At 36.5% G+C, this 19,469-nt stretch overlaps 1 protein-coding gene across 1 annotated transcript in view; it reads right to left on the reverse strand.

Moving 5' to 3' along the window:
• col4a5 (collagen, type IV, alpha 5 (Alport syndrome)) overlaps nucleotides 1–19,469 on the reverse strand; it is a 98,171-nt gene that overhangs the window by 11,690 nt on the left and 67,012 nt on the right. The window contains exons 17-41 of the mRNA XM_056462131.1: nucleotides 19,308–19,361; nucleotides 19,079–19,123; nucleotides 18,323–18,416; nucleotides 16,321–16,356; nucleotides 15,521–15,772; nucleotides 14,913–15,002; nucleotides 14,609–14,679; nucleotides 14,310–14,501; nucleotides 12,509–12,674; nucleotides 11,878–11,970; nucleotides 11,652–11,756; nucleotides 10,283–10,380; nucleotides 8,489–8,639; nucleotides 8,239–8,352; nucleotides 7,793–7,960; nucleotides 7,595–7,684; nucleotides 7,372–7,518; nucleotides 6,916–7,014; nucleotides 6,719–6,808; nucleotides 6,490–6,629; nucleotides 6,101–6,407; nucleotides 5,962–6,012; nucleotides 5,670–5,855; nucleotides 958–1,091; nucleotides 175–247 (exon numbers count right to left, since the gene is read on the reverse strand). Of these exons, the coding sequence (XP_056318106.1) occupies nucleotides 175–247; nucleotides 958–1,091; nucleotides 5,670–5,855; nucleotides 5,962–6,012; nucleotides 6,101–6,407; nucleotides 6,490–6,629; nucleotides 6,719–6,808; nucleotides 6,916–7,014; nucleotides 7,372–7,518; nucleotides 7,595–7,684; nucleotides 7,793–7,960; nucleotides 8,239–8,352; nucleotides 8,489–8,639; nucleotides 10,283–10,380; nucleotides 11,652–11,756; nucleotides 11,878–11,970; nucleotides 12,509–12,674; nucleotides 14,310–14,501; nucleotides 14,609–14,679; nucleotides 14,913–15,002; nucleotides 15,521–15,772; nucleotides 16,321–16,356; nucleotides 18,323–18,416; nucleotides 19,079–19,123; nucleotides 19,308–19,361 (3,046 nt within the window). The remainder of the gene's footprint in view (nucleotides 1–174; nucleotides 248–957; nucleotides 1,092–5,669; nucleotides 5,856–5,961; nucleotides 6,013–6,100; nucleotides 6,408–6,489; nucleotides 6,630–6,718; nucleotides 6,809–6,915; nucleotides 7,015–7,371; nucleotides 7,519–7,594; nucleotides 7,685–7,792; nucleotides 7,961–8,238; nucleotides 8,353–8,488; nucleotides 8,640–10,282; nucleotides 10,381–11,651; nucleotides 11,757–11,877; nucleotides 11,971–12,508; nucleotides 12,675–14,309; nucleotides 14,502–14,608; nucleotides 14,680–14,912; nucleotides 15,003–15,520; nucleotides 15,773–16,320; nucleotides 16,357–18,322; nucleotides 18,417–19,078; nucleotides 19,124–19,307; nucleotides 19,362–19,469) is intronic.

The raw sequence follows: 19,469 nt of genomic DNA on the forward strand, positions 1-19,469 counted from the left end.
AGTAGCTGTATATAATCAAAGTAAGATATATGAAAAATAATGTGATTTTCCACAAATGAAGCACACATTGCTTTACATCTAATAAACACAACCTAGCCTTAAAAATACATGCTGGACCACCCCTTTAATATTTGTGTAAATGTTTCCTTTAATAACTATAAAAGAACAACAGACCTGGAAAGCCAGAAGCACCTGGAGGTCCAAGATCTCCTTTCAGGCCATTTGCTCCTGGACCTCCTGGGGAACCCTAGTCAAAAACAATTATGTTTAACAGAGCAAGGAAATTTTCACAGTATGTCTGATAATATTTTTTATTTTGGAGAAAGTCTTATTTGTTTTATTTCGGCTAGAATAAAAGCTGTTTAAAACTTTTTTAAAAACGATTTTTAATGTCAAAATTATTAAGCTCTTTAAAAATTATTAACCTATACAGAACAAACCATCGTTATACAATGACTTGCCTAATTACCCTAACCTGCCTAGTTAACCTAGTTAAGCCTTTAAATGTCACTTTAAGTTGTATAGAAGTGTCTTGAAAAATATCTAGTTAAATATTATTTACTGTCATCATGACAAAGATGTTGAAAAAACATCTCTCTGTTAAACAGAAACTGGGAGAAAAAACTATAACTATAACTTTATTCATTATTTGGTCATATATTGCCATTTGGCCGATTTTTGTAAATTGCTCCTACAAAAATTTTTCATATTTTAAAGATAAAAACATGGCAAATATCTTGAAATACAATCTCTGAACAATGTGTTGAGGTGTTATAACCATAGTATAAGTGGAATAAATGACTCCTTTCTCTTCTCTCATGTCTCTCTCTCTCTTATTACACAATTATGCACAACCAAGGTGTAACGGCAAAACCAGCATGAATGTGCATAATTTTAAATGCTCTTTGATTATTTCTTAATTAAAGCATCTAAACAGAAGACATTTATTATGTTTACCGGAAAGCCAGGAGGACCATAATCTCCTTTCTGTCCTGCTGCTCCAGGCGTCCCAGGGACTCCAGGCAAACCCTTCTCACCCTTCACTCCTCCGCTACCTGCAGGTCCACGTGGACCCTCGAGGCCAGGAGGACCTTCAAATTCACACAACAGAAGTCAGTTTTACCATGAAACAGTTCAAAACCCATTAACAATCAGCATGCATCTCATATCATGAAACCACAGTCAATATCATTCAATCTGTCAGTAAACTCTTGTGTGCATGTTTGTAATGTATATTTTTGTATACTGTGTGCTGATTAGATTTTGGTATGCTGTAGGAGAAGGGAAAGGCAAAAGTCAGCTACTAAGCAATCAAACCTATATTTCAACACCTGAACATAAATGGGAAGGACAAAAAAACAAATACACATGAATGTTACCCATCCAACATTACCCAACCTTTAGTAGTAAACATGCGAGTACAACTGAAAGTGCATTGAATGACACAGGTGAGAATCAAACCATGTTGTCTAACCTGCGGGACCTATAGCGGGGTCAAAGGTCAACGGGTTCCCAAAAGTCCAATAAGAGAAGCAAAGAAGAAAATGAAAGTTTTAAAAAAAGAGGACATGTTAAATGATATGTTAAAAGGAATGTTAAAACGATTGCATTACTGAAGAAACAACTTAACTTAATTGACAGCATTTACATTACCATTCGAAAGTTCAGGGTCAGTAAGGTTTATTTAAAATAATAATAATAATAATAATAATAATAATAATAATAATAATAATAATAATAATAATAATAATAATAATACTTTTATTCAGCATAGATATATTTAACTGATCAAATTAGCCAAATGATTTCTGAAGGATCAAGTGAGACCAAAGACACGAGTAATAACTGCTGAAAATATCACAGATATTCAGTACTAATTAATAATATTTTTAATCAAATGGAAAGCAGAGAGTTAGGGTGGCATGGTGGCTCAGTGGTTAGCACTGTCGCCTCACAGCAAGAAGGTTGCTGGTTCGAGTCCAGGCTGGGCCAGTTAGCATTTCTGTGTGGACTTTGCATGTTTTCCTCTGTGCTTGCATGGGATTCCTCAGTGTGCTCTGGTTTCCCCCCACAGTCCAAAGACATGCGCGATAGGTGAATTGAATAAGCTAAATTGGCCGTAGAGTAAAAGTGTGTGTGAGAATGAGAGTGTGTATGGGTGTTTCCCAATACTGTGTTGCAGCTAGAAGGGCATCCACTGCGTAAAACATTTGCTAGTTGGAACAGTTGGCAGTTCATTCTGCTGTGACGACCTCTGATAAATCAGAGACTAAGCCGAAGGAAAATGAATGAATGAATGAAAGCAGAGAGTTATTTTAAATTGTAATATTTCACAATATTTCCGATTTTACTGCATTACTGTCAAATATTTGTAACCTTGGTGTGCATAAGAGACTTCATTCAAAATATAAAGCCCTGTAAACTTTTGAATGGTTGTATGCATATATGCATATAAACATTATTAATTAAATGCAAATTGAGCTCAACACATATATGAATACAGCTGTACACAGCACAGTAATCATCAGATTTTGAATTAGACATGCACATTTTCCCAACTATTATTTTCAGAAAACACTTATTCTTGGAATTTGGGCTTAACTGTGTTAACATTCATAATCATATTATGAGCACATTTCAACAGAGTAATACTGCTAATCTACTCAAACACAGGAAATACCAAGTTACACATGTAGTATACTATACTCTTGTACTATAATATAACATTTCAGACATTTACTTGTATTTATTTTGTACAAAATCACTAACATACAGCAATTATATGAATCTCAAAAACATGAATAAACATCTTTCTAAAAAGTGGTATTATCACTACATGCATACAAAATGCAAAGTACTCACAAAGGTTAAATTATTTTTTTTTCCATCATGAAAATATGTATTGAAAGATAAACAAATCTATTCTATAGCATGAAAAAGCTGACCTTCCGGGCCTGCAATGATCCCATGTCATCAGGTGGAGCAGAACCATGGCGCAAGAAACAGAAAATGCATATAATACCCAGAATGCATCTGGGTAAAAATAAGCCTAACAGACACTAGCCGAAATGGTCTCCTATCCTCAAATTCAAATGTTTATGGTATTGTACTTAGTGTTGGGTAAGTTACAGTACTTCCAGAAAATTATGAATTACTAATTACATCCTTAAAATTGTATTTAAATTACTTTTCTGATTACTTTGTCTGAAAAGTTACTTTATTAACTAATTTAATTGACTTAATACTACTTAAAAATCATATTAATATCAACTCATAGACAATAGACATTAAACACTTTAAATTCTTAAAGTTTGAGTCAAACGTTTAATTTAATTAAAAAAATTACACTTACAAACCTTAAAACGTTCTAAAATAATGACACCATATTTCATACATACCATATACTGACAAATTTCTAATATTATTATTTTTTAGGCATGTGCAGTTGTTGAAGAAATCTAATATTCCTTAAGTTAGTATTATGCCAAATACATGAATAACAATATATAAGCGATATCATACTCGTAGCACTGCATTATTGCTGTATATAAGCACTGGTACGATGTGTAAGTAGGCACAAGGATTTATATTTCACATTAAGTCACTATCTGCTTGTTAAGTGTGACGTCACGTGAAGCGGCTTCTGGACCCAAGCACTCTACCAAACCGTATTAAAAATGGGGGAATGCTCTATCAAACTGTATGGGGAGACTCATAATAAACGTTTACAAAGCAATGTAATACTTTCGAAAATCACGATCGCAATATACATGCCTAATATCCGATGACTAGAAAGTGATTCATTTTTTATCAATTAATAAAATATTGATGTATTTGATGCTGCAAGTCCAGAGACTGCTTGAGACCATGATTTTGTATAAAAGTCTCTTTAATGTGTGATATGACTAAAAAGAGGTCATAAACAAATATTTTCTCAATTCAAATAAGTAGCGCCTTGGACCCAGAAACGTCATTTTCCATATGTCACGACTTAACAAGCAGATACAGACCTCCATCATACTGCTGAATAAGTTGCCATCAGAGGAGTCCTCTCGATGGGTAATGAAAGCTGAACAGCTGCTGACATGGTGGAAGTCCCATCTTCGAAATCATCTTCACACATTTTCAAATAGGAACTATCCTTATGAATAAACTGCATATTTGAAATCGAAACAACCACTTACTTGCATGAAAAAGTCTCTAAATTTCCCTAAAACCCTCAAAAACATTCATTATGTTGTCCAACAGCTGCAGTATTTATCAAACTGCAGTGAGTTTAATCCTGTTTTTGCACTTGCTGATTTTTATTTATATTTTCATGAAACAATTTTTCATGCAATTAATTTTTTTTTAGACATGTGCTATCATCTTGATAAATTTAACTTTCTTTAGTTAAAATAGAATAATTTGGCAGCATTTACAGTACTTGTAATATATAATTACTCTGATTTATATAGAACTGTCATTTTTTACAGCATTTAAGGCAAGTATATTATAAGTAACTGTAATTAAATTGAAAAATGAATAGTAATCCCTTCCTTTATTTATTTCTTTAGCAAAAAAAGTCATTTATTTACAGTAACTACTTACTTTGTAACTAATTACACCAAACACTGGTACTTATCAACCTAGCTCATAATGTCATTTTTTATAAATATTATACATTTTTATCAAGATGGAGCCCATTTTAGATAGTTCTGCATTGGCTTTTATTTCTTAAAAATCAGCACATTTCCCATGCAAAAGTGCCTGTTGGTCCTCTTTACAAATGACTGAATTTAGTTGCAGACACAAAGACAGTATCCTGTGAGGGACATTAAACTGTGAGCAATAACAAACGAGTGGACAGGTGAACGGCTGACCATGGCCAGGAAAGCAGACACTGTGTGTGACACTCATAGACTGGGCAAAGGAAACACCAATGCATAAAACCTCTGCATGCATGCAGATTTATTTCTTTTGAAACCAGGACAACTAATTGAAATGAGAGTGATGACTTTCAGTGAAGGGAACACAGACAGTGGGTGTTGTGCTTTTTGATCTGAGAGTGAGTGTATTTGTGCACAGTAACAAAGATATGGCGGAATCATAATTGTTTGTGCAAAATTCCATGCAAATCAGTCAAACAAGCAAACAAAAGCAACGCCAGTATGCCATCTGGGTCACAATCATAACACTGTACTTCTGAAGTGATTCTCAACTAAGAGAACTTCTTGAATTTCGGTGCCTAATTTTTTTGTTAAATCTGTAAATCAAATTACGCCTTAAAAGTTTTAGTTCTGCCAGAAGGTAAAATGTACTTGTTAAGCATTATTAAACTAAACACTGTGCCAGTTGTGCGTGCCATGACAATTACAAGCCACTAGATCAAGACTTAATCTGTAGTTACTTGATTGTGTAGGCATACATAAGAAACAAATGCAAAGCACATGATTAAATATTAGTAGTATACAATGAACAAAAATAATTGAACAAAATGAACAAAATAATTGTCTATATATGTGTGGATATTTGTTGGCCATTTTTGAAGTGCTGACAAAATGTGTTCTTTTTTTAGAATTCTACTTCAGGTACCTTCTTTGTAGCTTGATTTGATAGTTCTGATTCATGACATGGTGGAACCCAGAAGACAGCACTGGACAAAAGGTAATATAATATTTCGAACTTACCAGCTCTTCCAGGGGGACCAGGTGGGCCTTGGGTACCTTTAGGTCCCTGCAGTGGCAAACCTGGAGGACCAGGTGGTCCTACAGAACCAGTTTGTCCAGGCAAGCCAGGGAATCCTGCATCACCCTTTGGACCAGGAAATCCAGCACTACCAGCAGGACCCGGAAAACCGGGATCTCCTTTAGCGCCTGTAACATGAGACAAACAGTAAATCATTGTAAATCTGCTAAGAAAATCATTACAAGGACTCATAACTGGTGTACAAAATGAATATACAAGAAACAAAATCTCTACCTTTCAAACCAGGTTGACCAGGCACACCTGGGCCACCAAGACCTGGTGCACCTGAGAAAAAAAGCAAACACACAAAAAACATTTAGCTACTTTTGTTACACTGAGCACATCCAACATATTCCTCTGTAGACAGTCCTACCTGGTTCACCCTTTTGTCCTGCAGGTCCTGGAATCCCATCACGACCAGCAAGACCTTTATCTCCAGGGATGCCGGGTAACCCAGATCGTCCGGGATCTCCTGGCCTGCCAGGTGCTCCATTTAGACCAGCAGGCCCTGGAGCACCATCCAAACCTTTTGGACCAGGACTGCCAGCTGCACCTTGAAATCCTGGGAGTCCCGGATCACCCTTTGGTCCAGGGCTACCAGTCAAGCCTTGAGGTCCTGGAAAGCCAGGCTGGCCCTTCATGCCCGAAGGTCCTGGAAAGCCTGGAGTGCCTGGTTCACCCTGAGAATCAAATAACAATAAATATATTGAAATATTAAAGCCAACATTCCCAATGTTCACAAAGTAAACACTATATTTTTACCTTTAGTCCGGGGTTTCCAGGTAATCCGTATCCTGGTAAACCAGGTTCACCTTTGAGTCCTGGGAACCCTGGTCCACCTGGGGATCCCGGCTGACCAGGTTGGCCAGATTGGCCAGAATTTCCTTTGACTCCAGGAACTCCTAAAACAAAAAATACCTAAGTTTAGCTTCAAGGTATCAGAAAACAAAAATGGTTGTGTTTTAGACACACATGTGAGCAAGTAGATGACCTGGCAATCCCATCTCTCCCATGGCCCCCTTTAATCCTGTGGCTCCTGGAGAACCTGGAATTCCTGGGAGACCAGCATCACCTTTGGGGCCTAAACGTAATAAAAAAAAAACACATTAAGCAGTCTAGTAGTCTTTATTTCTATCTTTGATTAAAGATGCTTTTGATGGCTTACATTCAAATATATGTGTGCTTTACCTGGGGGTCCTGGTAGTCCTGGTCGTCCATCTTGCCCAGGCAGACCAGGATCTCCAGAGATACCTGTAATACCCTTTGGTCCTGGCGGTCCACTAAAACCTATATTGCAAAAAGAACACAATAGTAAAATCACCAAAATACATTTAAAAGCAAAAGATTTCTTTAAGATTGCATAAAAATTTGAGCTTTGATTCAGTTTACTTAACATAAGAAATGGTCCTGGTCAGAGAGATTGACACATGTATGCAGGTAGTGATAAATCAGGTTGATTTCTTTAAATAACTAAGAACAACCTATAAATTTGTCAGAGGGATTTTAATATTGCAACGCTAGAGTATAGATATCTGAAATCTGTGAGGGCACTTAGTTGTTGCTTGGGCTTATTTATGTACTTTAAAAAACTAAATGTTGACCATCATAGTGTGTCTTCTGTAGAAGCTAACATGTTTGGCTCACCTGGAACACCAGATTCTCCTTTTTGTCCTTTCAGTACACTTGTAGATGTGGTTAAGCCAGGCGGGCCTTGAATGCCTTGTTCACCTTTGTCTCCTTTTAACCCTGGAAAACCTGTACTTCCTAAACGTCCTGGGACACCATCATCTCCTGTAAAGCAATTGTATGATACGTCACTCAACAGGGGACTTTATGAAATTGTTTAAGAAAAAGTAAGATTGCAGACCTTTAGGCCCTGGAAAGCCTGGAGCTCCAGGGTTGCCGGGGTTCCCTTTTGATCCGGGAGCACCCATTGTGCCCATGTCTCCCTTCGGTCCTGTAATAATGATAATGGGTTAGTAGAGAAAGTCCAGGATAAAAAAGACATACATATACAATATACAATCACATTGCTAATTAGTGGATATTGCTATCAGTGCATTACCAGGGAGTCCCGGTAGGCCATCTTGTCCAGGCTGGCCAGGACCTCCAGGTGGACCAACTGGACCAGGAGGTCCAGGAAGTCCAGAACTTCCTCTGTCACCCTGGAAGCCTGGAGTACTCAGACCTGGTGGGCCTCGGTCTCCTTTTTCTCCATTCGCCCCAGGTACTCCTAAAGTACAGAAGATGACAATAGTGGGAAACACATAATCATAATGAAACAAACTTTGCATCATTGTTTAAAAATGCTTGAGAGACACACTTTACTAGACACGTATTTGAAGATCACAAAATTAGAAATCTTTCGACTAAATAAATGATTATGGGCTGCTAATAAATAACTATAGTTTATAATACCTAAAATTGTCTGTTCTTTGACTAAGCAACTTCTGTTGCACAAAAGCAAGATCGTGCTGAAATAAAATGTAAATACAACAGTTGCAGACATACCAGTAGATCCAATAGAGCCTGGAGCACCAGGAGGACCAGGAGGGCCCTGAAGACCAAAAGCAGGAGCCCCAGGGGGGCCACGAGGACCAGGACTACCAGGAAAACCAGCATCACCTAAGTTCACAAATAAAAATGTCATGTCTTAAATAGTTTGCTTTTTTTACTTATCACACCAAAGAAAAGCATCTTCAGTGGAGTTGAGTGCAGCATGGCTAATTGATTTTTGTTTGAACATGAAATAATTCTCTACCTTTAGGTCCAGGGGCCCCATCGAGACCTGGGCGGCCTGGTGAACCAGGGCTTCCAGGGAAACCAGAATCACCTTTCAGACCGGGTCCACCTTTAATGCCTGGTGATCCTGTGGGACCCGGAGGACCAGGCAGACCATAACCAGGATCTCCCTACGGGGAAAACACACAATGTCAAACTTTAAACTCAAAGCTATTAAAATACAAATTCAGTTCACTCATGTATACCCACAATGCACTCTGAGCACAAAAATGAAAACAGATGCACATAGCATCTACATGTCTTTCTTTAAATTTAATCTAGATTTCAGATTACAGTTCATATTACCTCATTAAAAACATATACTACTGTTCAAATGACCATTTCATGTTTACAAGGCGTGAATTTATTTGATAAAAAAATAAACATAATTTAATTCTTAAATAACTGTTTTGTATTTTAAGTAGGGGATAATGTACATCCAGCTGGTTGATATTGCAGAATAAAGGTGAAAAGGATTATCAGCAGCCCAACATGAAGCAGAGCACTGTTATAGAAGACTGAAGGCCTTTACTCTATAAACAACTGCCTAGATGAATATTATCCTGCTTATTAAAGGACTAAATACCACAAGACAAAGAGATGCAAAATACTGAACTTAATATACATTTATTAATGATCAACATTATTTACAGTTGCCAAATGAGACTGTGCTATTAGATTAATTAGTTGTTATCAGGAAATAGCATACCGTTGAAGTCAGAATTATTAGCCCCCGTGAATTATTAGCCCCCCTGTTTATTTTTTCCCCAATTTCTGTTTAACGGAGAGATTTTTTCAGCACATTTCTAAACATAATAGTTTTAATAACTCATTTCTAATAACTGATTTTTTTTAATCTTTGCTATCTATCAGTAAATAATATTTTTCTAGATATTTTTCAAGACACTTCTATACAGCTTAAAGTGACATTTAAAAGCTTAACTAGGTTAATTAGGTTAACTAGGCAGGTTAGTGTAATTAGGCAAGTTATTGTTTAACGATGGTTTGTTCTGTAGTCTATCAAAAAAAAAATCACTTAAAGGGGCTAATAATTTTGTCCTTAAAATGGATTTAAAAACATTAAAAACTGCTTTTATTCTAGCTGAAATAAAACAAAAAAAGACTTACTTCAGAAGAAAAAATATTATCAGACATACTGTGAAAATTTCCTTGCTCTGTTAAACATCATTTGGGAAATATTTAAAAAAGAAAAAAAAATTAAAATGGGGGCTAATAATTCTGACTTCAACTGTACTTTGTAATGTCATGTTTGGATAATAAGAATTAAGTATACCAGGGAGTCATGTAAGAATATATTTGAAAATACTGTTCATTCCTTTCATGGCAAAGCTGAATTTCAATAAGATATTATTCCAGTTCTTGTCGTCACATGATCCTCTGAATATGATGGTTTGGGGCTTCTTTTATTTGTTTATTAATATTTTTAGAGCCACATTTTTTAGGATTCTTTAATTAACAAATAATAATAAAAATAAATAAATAAAGAACAACATTTTACATTGTTTGTAGCATGTTTTTACAGTTTTTTTTTTTTATTAATTGTTGAATATGAATGTGTAAAAAATACCTCATTAGCTCTAAACTCTTAATTGGTAAATAATACTGGAAAAGTGCAATATAATGATTCAGAAACTGATAAAACGATCAGTTACAACCTGATGGTAACATTTGTAAGTGTGTACTATTGAAATGTACAAAATTATGATATATTGTATATTTTCTATTTATTTTTATTACAATAAATGTTTCATACTTTGGATCCAGATAATCCTGGCTGACCAGGCAATCCGTCTAAACCTGGTCGTCCAGGAATGCCAGGTCCACCAGGGGAACCAGCAATACCAGGAAATCCTAAAAAATAATATGGACAACACAGTAAGACATATGGACAAATCCTTGCCTTGGATCAACACATAAAAATAGATTATTTGCCTAGTGCCTAGTGAGTTCTCATGTGCCTGTTTTAACTAATCCTATAGATTGTTATTTGATAATGTTACCAGCATTCTGATTAACTAGTTTCTGTAGATCAAATGATTGAGCATATTACTAGCAATTCCAAGAACAAGGATTCAATTCCCAAGCAAAGCAAGAACTGATGTACCTTACCTGCTGTAAATGTACCATAATAGACTATTATTTGTTTTTGATAAAAGTGTCTGATAATTCTGTAAATATAGGCAAGGCAAGGCAAGTTTATTTATATAGCACATTTCATACACAGAGGCAATTCAAAGTGCTTTACATGAACAGGAATAAAAGAAACAAGTATAAGAGAAATAAAAACAAATAATAAAAATGGTAAAATAAAATAAATAAGTATAAAAACAGATAAAATGTGTTATAACAGAATAAAAAGAAGAGAAAAACATAATAGTGCGATCTGTCGGATGTAGCACAGTGCTCATTCAGTAAAGGCACAGCTAAACAGATGTGTTTTCAGTCTTGGAGCACATCTGATCATTTCTGAAAGCTGATTTCAGCAGCGAGGGGCACAGTAGCTAAAAGCCGATTCACCCTGCTTTGACTGAACTCTTGAAATTTCTAGTTTATATGATCCTAAAGATCTTAGTGATCTGTTAGGTTTGTATTCAGTGAGCATATCTGTAATGTATTGAGGTCCCAGGCCATTTAGTGATTTATAGACCAGTAATAATACTTTAAAATCTATTCTGAATGTAACTGGGAGCCAGTGTAAAGACCTGAGGACAGGTGTGATGTGCTCTGATTTCCTGGTTCTGGTCAGAATTCTGGCCGCAGCATACTGGATGAGCTGTAACTGTCTGACTGTCTTTTTGGGAAGGCCAGTGAGGAGGCTGTTACAGTAATCCACCCTGCTGCTGATAAAAGCATGAACAAGTTTCTTTAAGTCCTCACAGGAAACAAAGCATCTAATTCTTGCAATGTTTTTGAGATGATAGTAAGCTGATTTACTAACTGCTTTGACATGACTACTGAAACTCAGATCTGACTCCAGAGTCACACCAAGGTAAGGCTTTCCTCCTTTTTTAATGAATATAACAAATTTTCTGTTTGAAATCATTTTTGGTGAATTGGAAAAAAATCAGTTGTCAAACTGCATGTGAAAGAGTCCATTAGTGCTTAATATGAATCCATTGTACCTTTAGCACCAGGGGGTCCTGGCAAACCAATACCAGGAAGACCAGGATCTCCTTTGGATCCAGGTAAACCTGGGAACCCAGGCTGTCCAGGTGGGCCTGAATCACCTGCATAGAAAATGAAACACTCTCTGTTGAACTTTAAATTCCCAATTTGCTCCATATGCATTTAAAACCACAAGATGTATGCTGAAAAAAGCACACTGAGATAAGTAGTTTTTTTCTATACCTGGACGTCCTTGTGAACCAGGATCTCCATCCTGTCCTGGGGGTCCACGTTCACCAACTTCTGGCACAGCCAACCCAGGTTCACCTTTCTGACCTATTCATAAAAACAAACATCGGGATAACGTCCTTAGTAGAACACTACCAAACTGAAACTCACTAAGCTACAAGAAATTCGTGCTCTATAAGATAATTAGCAGTCAAAAATGTACACTTCTCTGAAGGGTTTTAGCATGTTAATAAATAAGACAATGCAAATGCATTTAGCCTTGTAGGACTAGATCTGCACATGCAGCTACAGCGGATTACTGTCAATAGATACACACTCTGCTGTGAGTATGTAAGATATGCTGCTGAAGTTGCATGAATAAGCATTTAGTACATAAATGTCATAGTCATAGAAGTGCTCTATTGGCTATGACAACAACAATTCAACCATAGTATTTAAATGTTAATAATGAAATCTGATTGGACACAGAGGGCGATCATTCTGTGCCATCTATATTTTCAAGACAAATCTAGATATTTACCTTGAATAGTGCAAAAATAGCATATATGCATGTCATGATTTACATTATGACTGAATGACAACTTTATGACTGAAAACTTTAAAAAGACATTGCATTGCTTCTTACCTGGTAGTCCAGGTGCCCCTGGTCTTCCTGAAACACCCTGGATACCTTTTTCTCCAGGGGGTCCCTGAGGACCAAATCCTGGGGAGCCTGGTAGACCTCTGTCTCCTGGAGATCCTGGCAAACCAGGTTCCCCGTTGGGACCTTGTGTACCTTTCAGTCCCAAACCCTGTTAAAAATGGCTCAAATTCAGTGCTGAATCAGTGTTTTGCAAAGCTGTTAAGTCAAGCAAAGTAAGGTTTTTCATTTTAGATCTGAAAATTTGCTTTATGTTAGACACAAAGGGTAAGTTCACCCAAAAATGAAAAATCTGTTATTAATTACTCATCCTCATGTCGTTTCAATCTCCTGAGACCTTCGATCATCTTCGGAACTAAGTTTTCAGGTGATTGGAGAGATATGAGATTCAGTGGTTCAAATGTAATCATACAAAAGCTCCGAGAACACTTTTATGTGGCACAAAACCTATATTTTATCACAAGCATCATATCAGGATGTGGATTTACTAGAGGCAGTATGACATATTCTCATAAGACTCAGCAGCACAACACACAAGCGTTTTCTTACCCGTAGTAAAAACGCACCCTGGTTTGATTGGTTAATATTGGTGAACAGTTTTTTTAGGTGCACAAAAGTTTTCTTGGAGCTTTGTATGATAAAACCATTAAAGCACTGAAGTCACATGGAATGTTTTGACAAAAATGTTTTTGGTTTCTTGTCTGCACTTTGAACATCTCAGGACCATTGCTAAACATGGAGGATGAGAGAGCTCTCTGATTTCATCTAAAACATATTCATTTGTGATCCAAAGATGAACAAAGGTCTCTGGAGATTGAAAGGACATGAGGGTGAGTAATTAATAACATAATTTAATAAATACTTTTCAGACTGCACAAATATGACCCCCATGTCATCCTGTAAGATCTCAGTTATCATAATGTCAGACTGAGCGACAATGAAAATGCATAAAACACAGACATGCAAGAAAACTCATCGGAGTTTGAAGTCATCCATCCATGACTCACTCTCTAACCCAGTGTTTCTCAACCACGTTCCTGGAGGACCACCAACACTACATGATTTGGATGTCTCCTTTGTCTGTCACACCCATTTACAGGTCTTTCAGTCTCTGCTATAGGGCTGATGTTCTAAATCAGGTGTGTTTGATTAAGGAGACATGGAAAACGTGCAGAGCGTGTGGTCCTCCAGGAACGTGGTTGAGGGGCACTGCCCTGTACATAAACAACCTGTAGCTATAATCTTGCTCACTGTGTGCCTCAATAAACCAAAAAGAAGCTGTTTCCACATTTCTTCACTCAAAAAAATTATTTTGCTGCTTGTTCAAACTACTTATTTATAATGACCTTAATCAACACAATTCTTAATTTTTTGGGGGGGGATAACTTAATTGTATTATGTTCAATCAACTTGAAATAAAAAAAAATATTACGTTTACTTAATCGATTAGTGTTGGGACAATGTGAAGAAATTGTGTGGAACCATGCATTTTTATATCGTCCACAGTGATTTGAAGATCCGGCGCTCCTATTGGTTCTTGTTTTGATACTCATCAAAGCTGAAGTCGCACTGCAGAAATCTTCGGACACTGACAGAACCTCATCGGAGGGAAAATCTAATCACAATGTCCATTAAGTGGCTGTCAGTTAACGTGTTATCCAATGATCAAAGACCATGGATTTTAGCCTAGGACTATTGGAATTTTTCCCAAATTTGTGTTAGACAATCAAATCACGACTGAAATCGCAGTGTGAGCTAGGCTTAAAGTAAATGAACAAACACTCACAGGTGGTCCTCTGAGGCCAGGTGGACCAGGCACTCCATCACGTCCAGGTCTTCCTTCGAGTCCCGGCAGACCTGGAGGGCCAGGAAAACCCGTGTCTCCTTTATCTCCTTTCACGCCAACAACAGAGAGGCTATCGCCTGGGTCACCCTTCTCTCCAGGGAATCCAGGGGAACCCTGAGGTCCAGGTATTCCCTAAGGTTGGAAGTATAAAGTGATTACTGTATGTACTTCTAAATCACTCTGAAGTATTTGCCACTTTAGTCAAAATCTCATGTAATTAGCATGGAGAGAACACTCACAGGTGGACCCATGAGCCCTGGTCCTCCCGGAAATCCCCTGTCTCCTTTAGATCCAGACGCCCCAGGAGCACCTGACATAAAACAAGCACAATATTCAGCTTAAAAGCATCAATGTTTCATATTAAATAGCCATTTAGTCCTAAAAACATGTACAACTATAGATCTTTCTGCATTTCTGTTTAAGAATTATACAATTGTATTATGCAATTGTATTATGTACAGCATTACTGCTTGTACAACATCTACATGGTACAACTCATTATAAGAGAGAGTGCTTTTTATTATTAGTTGCTTTAAACCTTACCTGGACTTCCAGGAGGACCTGGAAAACCTTGGGGTCCTGGGACAGGGTTTCCATTGGAGAAACAATTCACACACGTCTCACCTTTTTGACCTGCGAAATTTGACATTGATGGAGTTTTTCAAACATCTAAAACTATAACTGTAGATTTAGATTTAGGCTTCAACTCAATCAGCTCCCTAGCACCAGAGGTTGTGAATTAGTAGGTTGTGTACACCAATTCTGCCACTTTTCAACCACCAAACCATAATAAATATTTGCTAGATTGTTCTTAACCTATCTAGCTACGCTCCTTCATTTTAAATATAAATAAATAACAAATTAATTTCAAAAAAACATATATTGTTTGTCGTTATGTTTGATGATTTGGTTCATATTTTGTGCTTCAAAACTTAGCGTAGAGCATAGTGAGCATCGAATCTCCCTGATTTTCATGGTGCATTGTGGGACTTTCAGGTTGTGAAAGTTTCAGTGGACAGGAAGTATTTTGCTATTGAGACAGCACTTAAAATAGCTGACTCACTGAGTCAGTGCACTGTCTAGTGAACAAGGGAGCTGATTAAGATGTAAGATGATTAAGAAGATTTTCTAGTATACACTAGAAGACAAACCTTTCTGCCCACTATCTCCAGAGAACCCACGCTCCCCCTGCAGGCCTGGAGGACCAGGAAGACCACGATTACATTCTATGTCACTGCTGAATGGTCCTGGGGGGCCAGGTGGTCCTTGTATTCCTTGTGGTCCTGTTGGTCCGGGTCTCCCTGGTGGTCCAGGGAGTGAGATTCCAGGCTGTCCCTCATCACCCTTTTCTCCTCGTTCTCCAGGCAATCCTTGTGAACCGGGAGGTCCTGGACCTCCAATTCCTATAATAAGACATTTCTTTCATTCAAGGGCATGTTCAGTGCTGTCTCATGCACTCTGACTGTTTAACATTGAGAAAGAGCTAGATTAAAATGGATGTTGAATAGATGTTGGAGTTTGCAGAAAATTTATATACAAAAACTATATGTGCTCGTGATGTTATAGCTAGCTGTACGACATGAATCCAAGAGTTTGCTGTTTTATGAGAGAATTGGTATAGCATTATCTGTCTTTTAATAACCTGATAAAACTAAAGACTTTTGCAATAGTAAGAATACAAAACTATTCTGTACTGTATGTACTCAAGCTTAGCATGAAATGGCAGAAGTGTTATGTGTGTGTTATGACCACTTTAAATTAACTACATACTTTCAAGGCACAGTTCACCCCTTGACGGTGATAAAATGGTTATTACTTTTTTGTTTTCATTTGGGTGAACTATTGTTTTAACTGCAAATAAAAACTTGAAATTCACATTTTAAAAATAAATGAAAAAACAATTGCTTAAAAATAACAAAAATGGTAATAAGAAATAATAAACGCCACTTACCTGGAGGACCCTGTGGACCAGGTGGCCCCTGAATACCTACCAAAAGACATAACTGGATCAAATGCTGACACAGATAACACTGTGAAACTTTATTAGGATAAACAGTATAAAAAGTACTATAAAATCTATTACATCTTCATTTGATAATCACAGACCATGAAAGGGCACATAGGTTACCCCTTTTTTCATATTTAATATAAGTCTTTTGTGTCCCCAGAATGTGTCTGTAAAGTTTCAGCTCAAAACACCCATCAGAGTATTTGTTATAGCTGTTTGAAGTGTCTATATTATAGCTGGAAAAAAGTTTTTGCTGTTTTTTTGTACTGGCCCTTTAAGGCTAGTCCTCCCCGCCCACCGTTCCCATGTGCCTGTCAGCAATCGCCGCCCTCGGCTGCCTCAGGAAGCAGATCTCATGTAACGTGTGTGAGAAATACTACAGTAAGAACTTTATTTTTTGCATTTTTTTGTGAAGTTGCAACCATGAGTCACACACAATTTCATTACAAAGTTCACGCACACACACAGCAAGGACACAAACACATAGCGCAGACACATACACACACACGTAGCTCAGACATACACACACACACACACACATAGTGCAGCAGACATACACACACACACACACATATAGCGCAGCAGACACACACACACACACATAAACACACACACACATACACACATAGCGCAGCAGACACACACACACACACATAGCGCAGCAGACACACACACACAGAGAGAGAGACAGCACGTTAAGCTTTGCACTCGTTTTGCACACATGTGACATGATACTGTTAATATCCACTTCTGTGTGGATATCTCTTATATTAATGTACAAAATAAACCTGATTTAACGTCCACAAACCGCGATTGAAGCGTCTTCCTTTATAATTGTTCTGACACACGTCTGTGCTGATTAAGTGAGTCTGAAGTGAATCGCTGTAATTCATTACACACATGCTCTGTTTTAAAGCATTTTAAACTTGTGAAACTCACTCTTGCGCTCGTCCTCTCTTGTTGATATGATTATACACGTGACTACCGGACAAGTTAATGAGCACAGCTGTCAATCAATATTGGTGGGCGGGGGGACCGCACTCCTACGTAAAGTTGCGGTCGATCTGAAAACAGCTCCAATTGGTCCACCGTTTTTATGTTGTTAAATTTGATAAAAAAAGGACTGGGTGTGTTCATATCAGCCCAATATGACAGTTTATACACTATACTTACACACATTTCTGTCCAAACAGCTTGAAAAGTAGATTTTTCACCATAGGTGCCCTTTAACTGTTCTTAAAGGAACACACCACTTTAAAAAAATAAATAAATAAAGTAAAAAAATAAAATAAAAAATTATATATATATATATATATATATATATATATATATATATATATATATATATATATATATATATATACACACTGTTTTTACGCTAGAGTTAAACAGTTGAGTTTTACCATTTTTAATAGATTCAGACAATCTCCAGGTCTGAGCCCTTTTAGCTTAGCTTAGCATAAATCATTGAGCTAGATTGGACCATTAGCAACTTAATAATAAAATAATAATAAATAAATAATAAATAAAAAAAGAGTTTTGATAATTTTCCTAGCTAATGCTTGAGTTAAAGCTTAAAGTTGTAGTTACATCATGTACTATAAGACCCACAGCATTTTAACATTGCGCCTGCTGCAAGCTGCAAATATGGTTCGGCAGAAAGGTTCCTTGAATGATAGTTTAGTTCCTAGCCATATCGGCCTAAAAAATAACAACTTTTTATTTTCCATCGGTGTTAGTACACAATCAAAATCTTTTAGGATTTTTTTGTGCAAGATGCTAATGGTCTAATCTGATTCATTGATTTATGCTAAGCTAAAAGTACTTCTGCCAAACCTAGACATCAGTTAAACGGATAAAAAAATTGAAAAACTCAACTGTTTAACTCTAGGTGGATTGTAAAATGGAAAGTGGCGTGTTCCTTTTAAACTTGAGTAGTAAATACCTGGTAGTCCTCTGTCTCCTTTAATACCAGAGGATCCTGGCTCACCACGGTCTCCTTTTGGTCCTATTCCCCCTACACCTGTGAACTGATCACCCTTGGAACAAAAATGTTTAGTTTAATACTAAACAAATCAATGTTTATATATATGTATATATATATATATATATATATATATATATATATATATATATATATATATATATATATATATATATATATATATATATATATATATATATATATATATATATATATATAATATACAGTTGAAGTCAGATTTTTTTTTTTTATATTTCCCAAATGATGTTTAACAGAGCAAGGAAATTTTCACAGTATGTCTGATAATATTTTTTCTTCTGGAGAAAGTCTTCTTTTATTTCAGCTAGAATAAAAGCAGTTTAAAAATTTCCAAAACCCATTTTAAGGACAAAATTATTAGCCTCTTTAAGCTATTTTATACCTAGTTAGGCCTTTAAATGTCACTTAAAGCTGTATAGAAGTGTTTTGAAAAATATCTAGTAAAATATTATTTACTGTTATCATGGCAAAGATAAAATAAATCAGTTATTAGAAATGAGTAATTAAAACTATTATGTTTAGAAATGTGTTGAAAAAAATCTCTCCGTTAAACAGAAATTGGGGAAAAAAATAAACAGGGGGGCTAATAATTCAGGGGGGCTAATAATTCTGACTTCAACTGTGTGTGTGTGTATATATATATATATATATACATACAAAAAATAAAATTCAACATACCCTGTAGGAGGGAGGTCCAGGAGGCCCTTGATCACCTTTCTGGCCCTAAAAGTGTTAATAAAAATATATTTTATCCCATGTGTAAAACAGTAAAACACTAAAACAGTAAAACACTAATTACAAAGCTAATTTGATGCGACAAAACAATCTGTGAGGGAACTAGTTTTTCATGAATGCTCAGCTTGTCCGGGGTTGTATTACATTGCACTAAGAAATATTCAGTACTTACTCTAAAACCATCTCGTCCAGGCAGACCAGGAGGCCCTTGATCTCCATTATCACCCTAAAAAAAAGAGAGAAGACAAGTGAATTAAAATATTTTAGCTGTGTCATGAACTGCACTGAATAGAAGATACTTTTACTTTAAATGCCTAAATGAATCTTGCAGAGG

Source organism: Danio aesculapii, chromosome 7, assembly GCF_903798145.1.
Source record: "Danio aesculapii chromosome 7, fDanAes4.1, whole genome shotgun sequence".
In the NCBI taxonomy this organism is placed as follows: domain Eukaryota; kingdom Metazoa; phylum Chordata; class Actinopteri; order Cypriniformes; family Danionidae; genus Danio; species Danio aesculapii.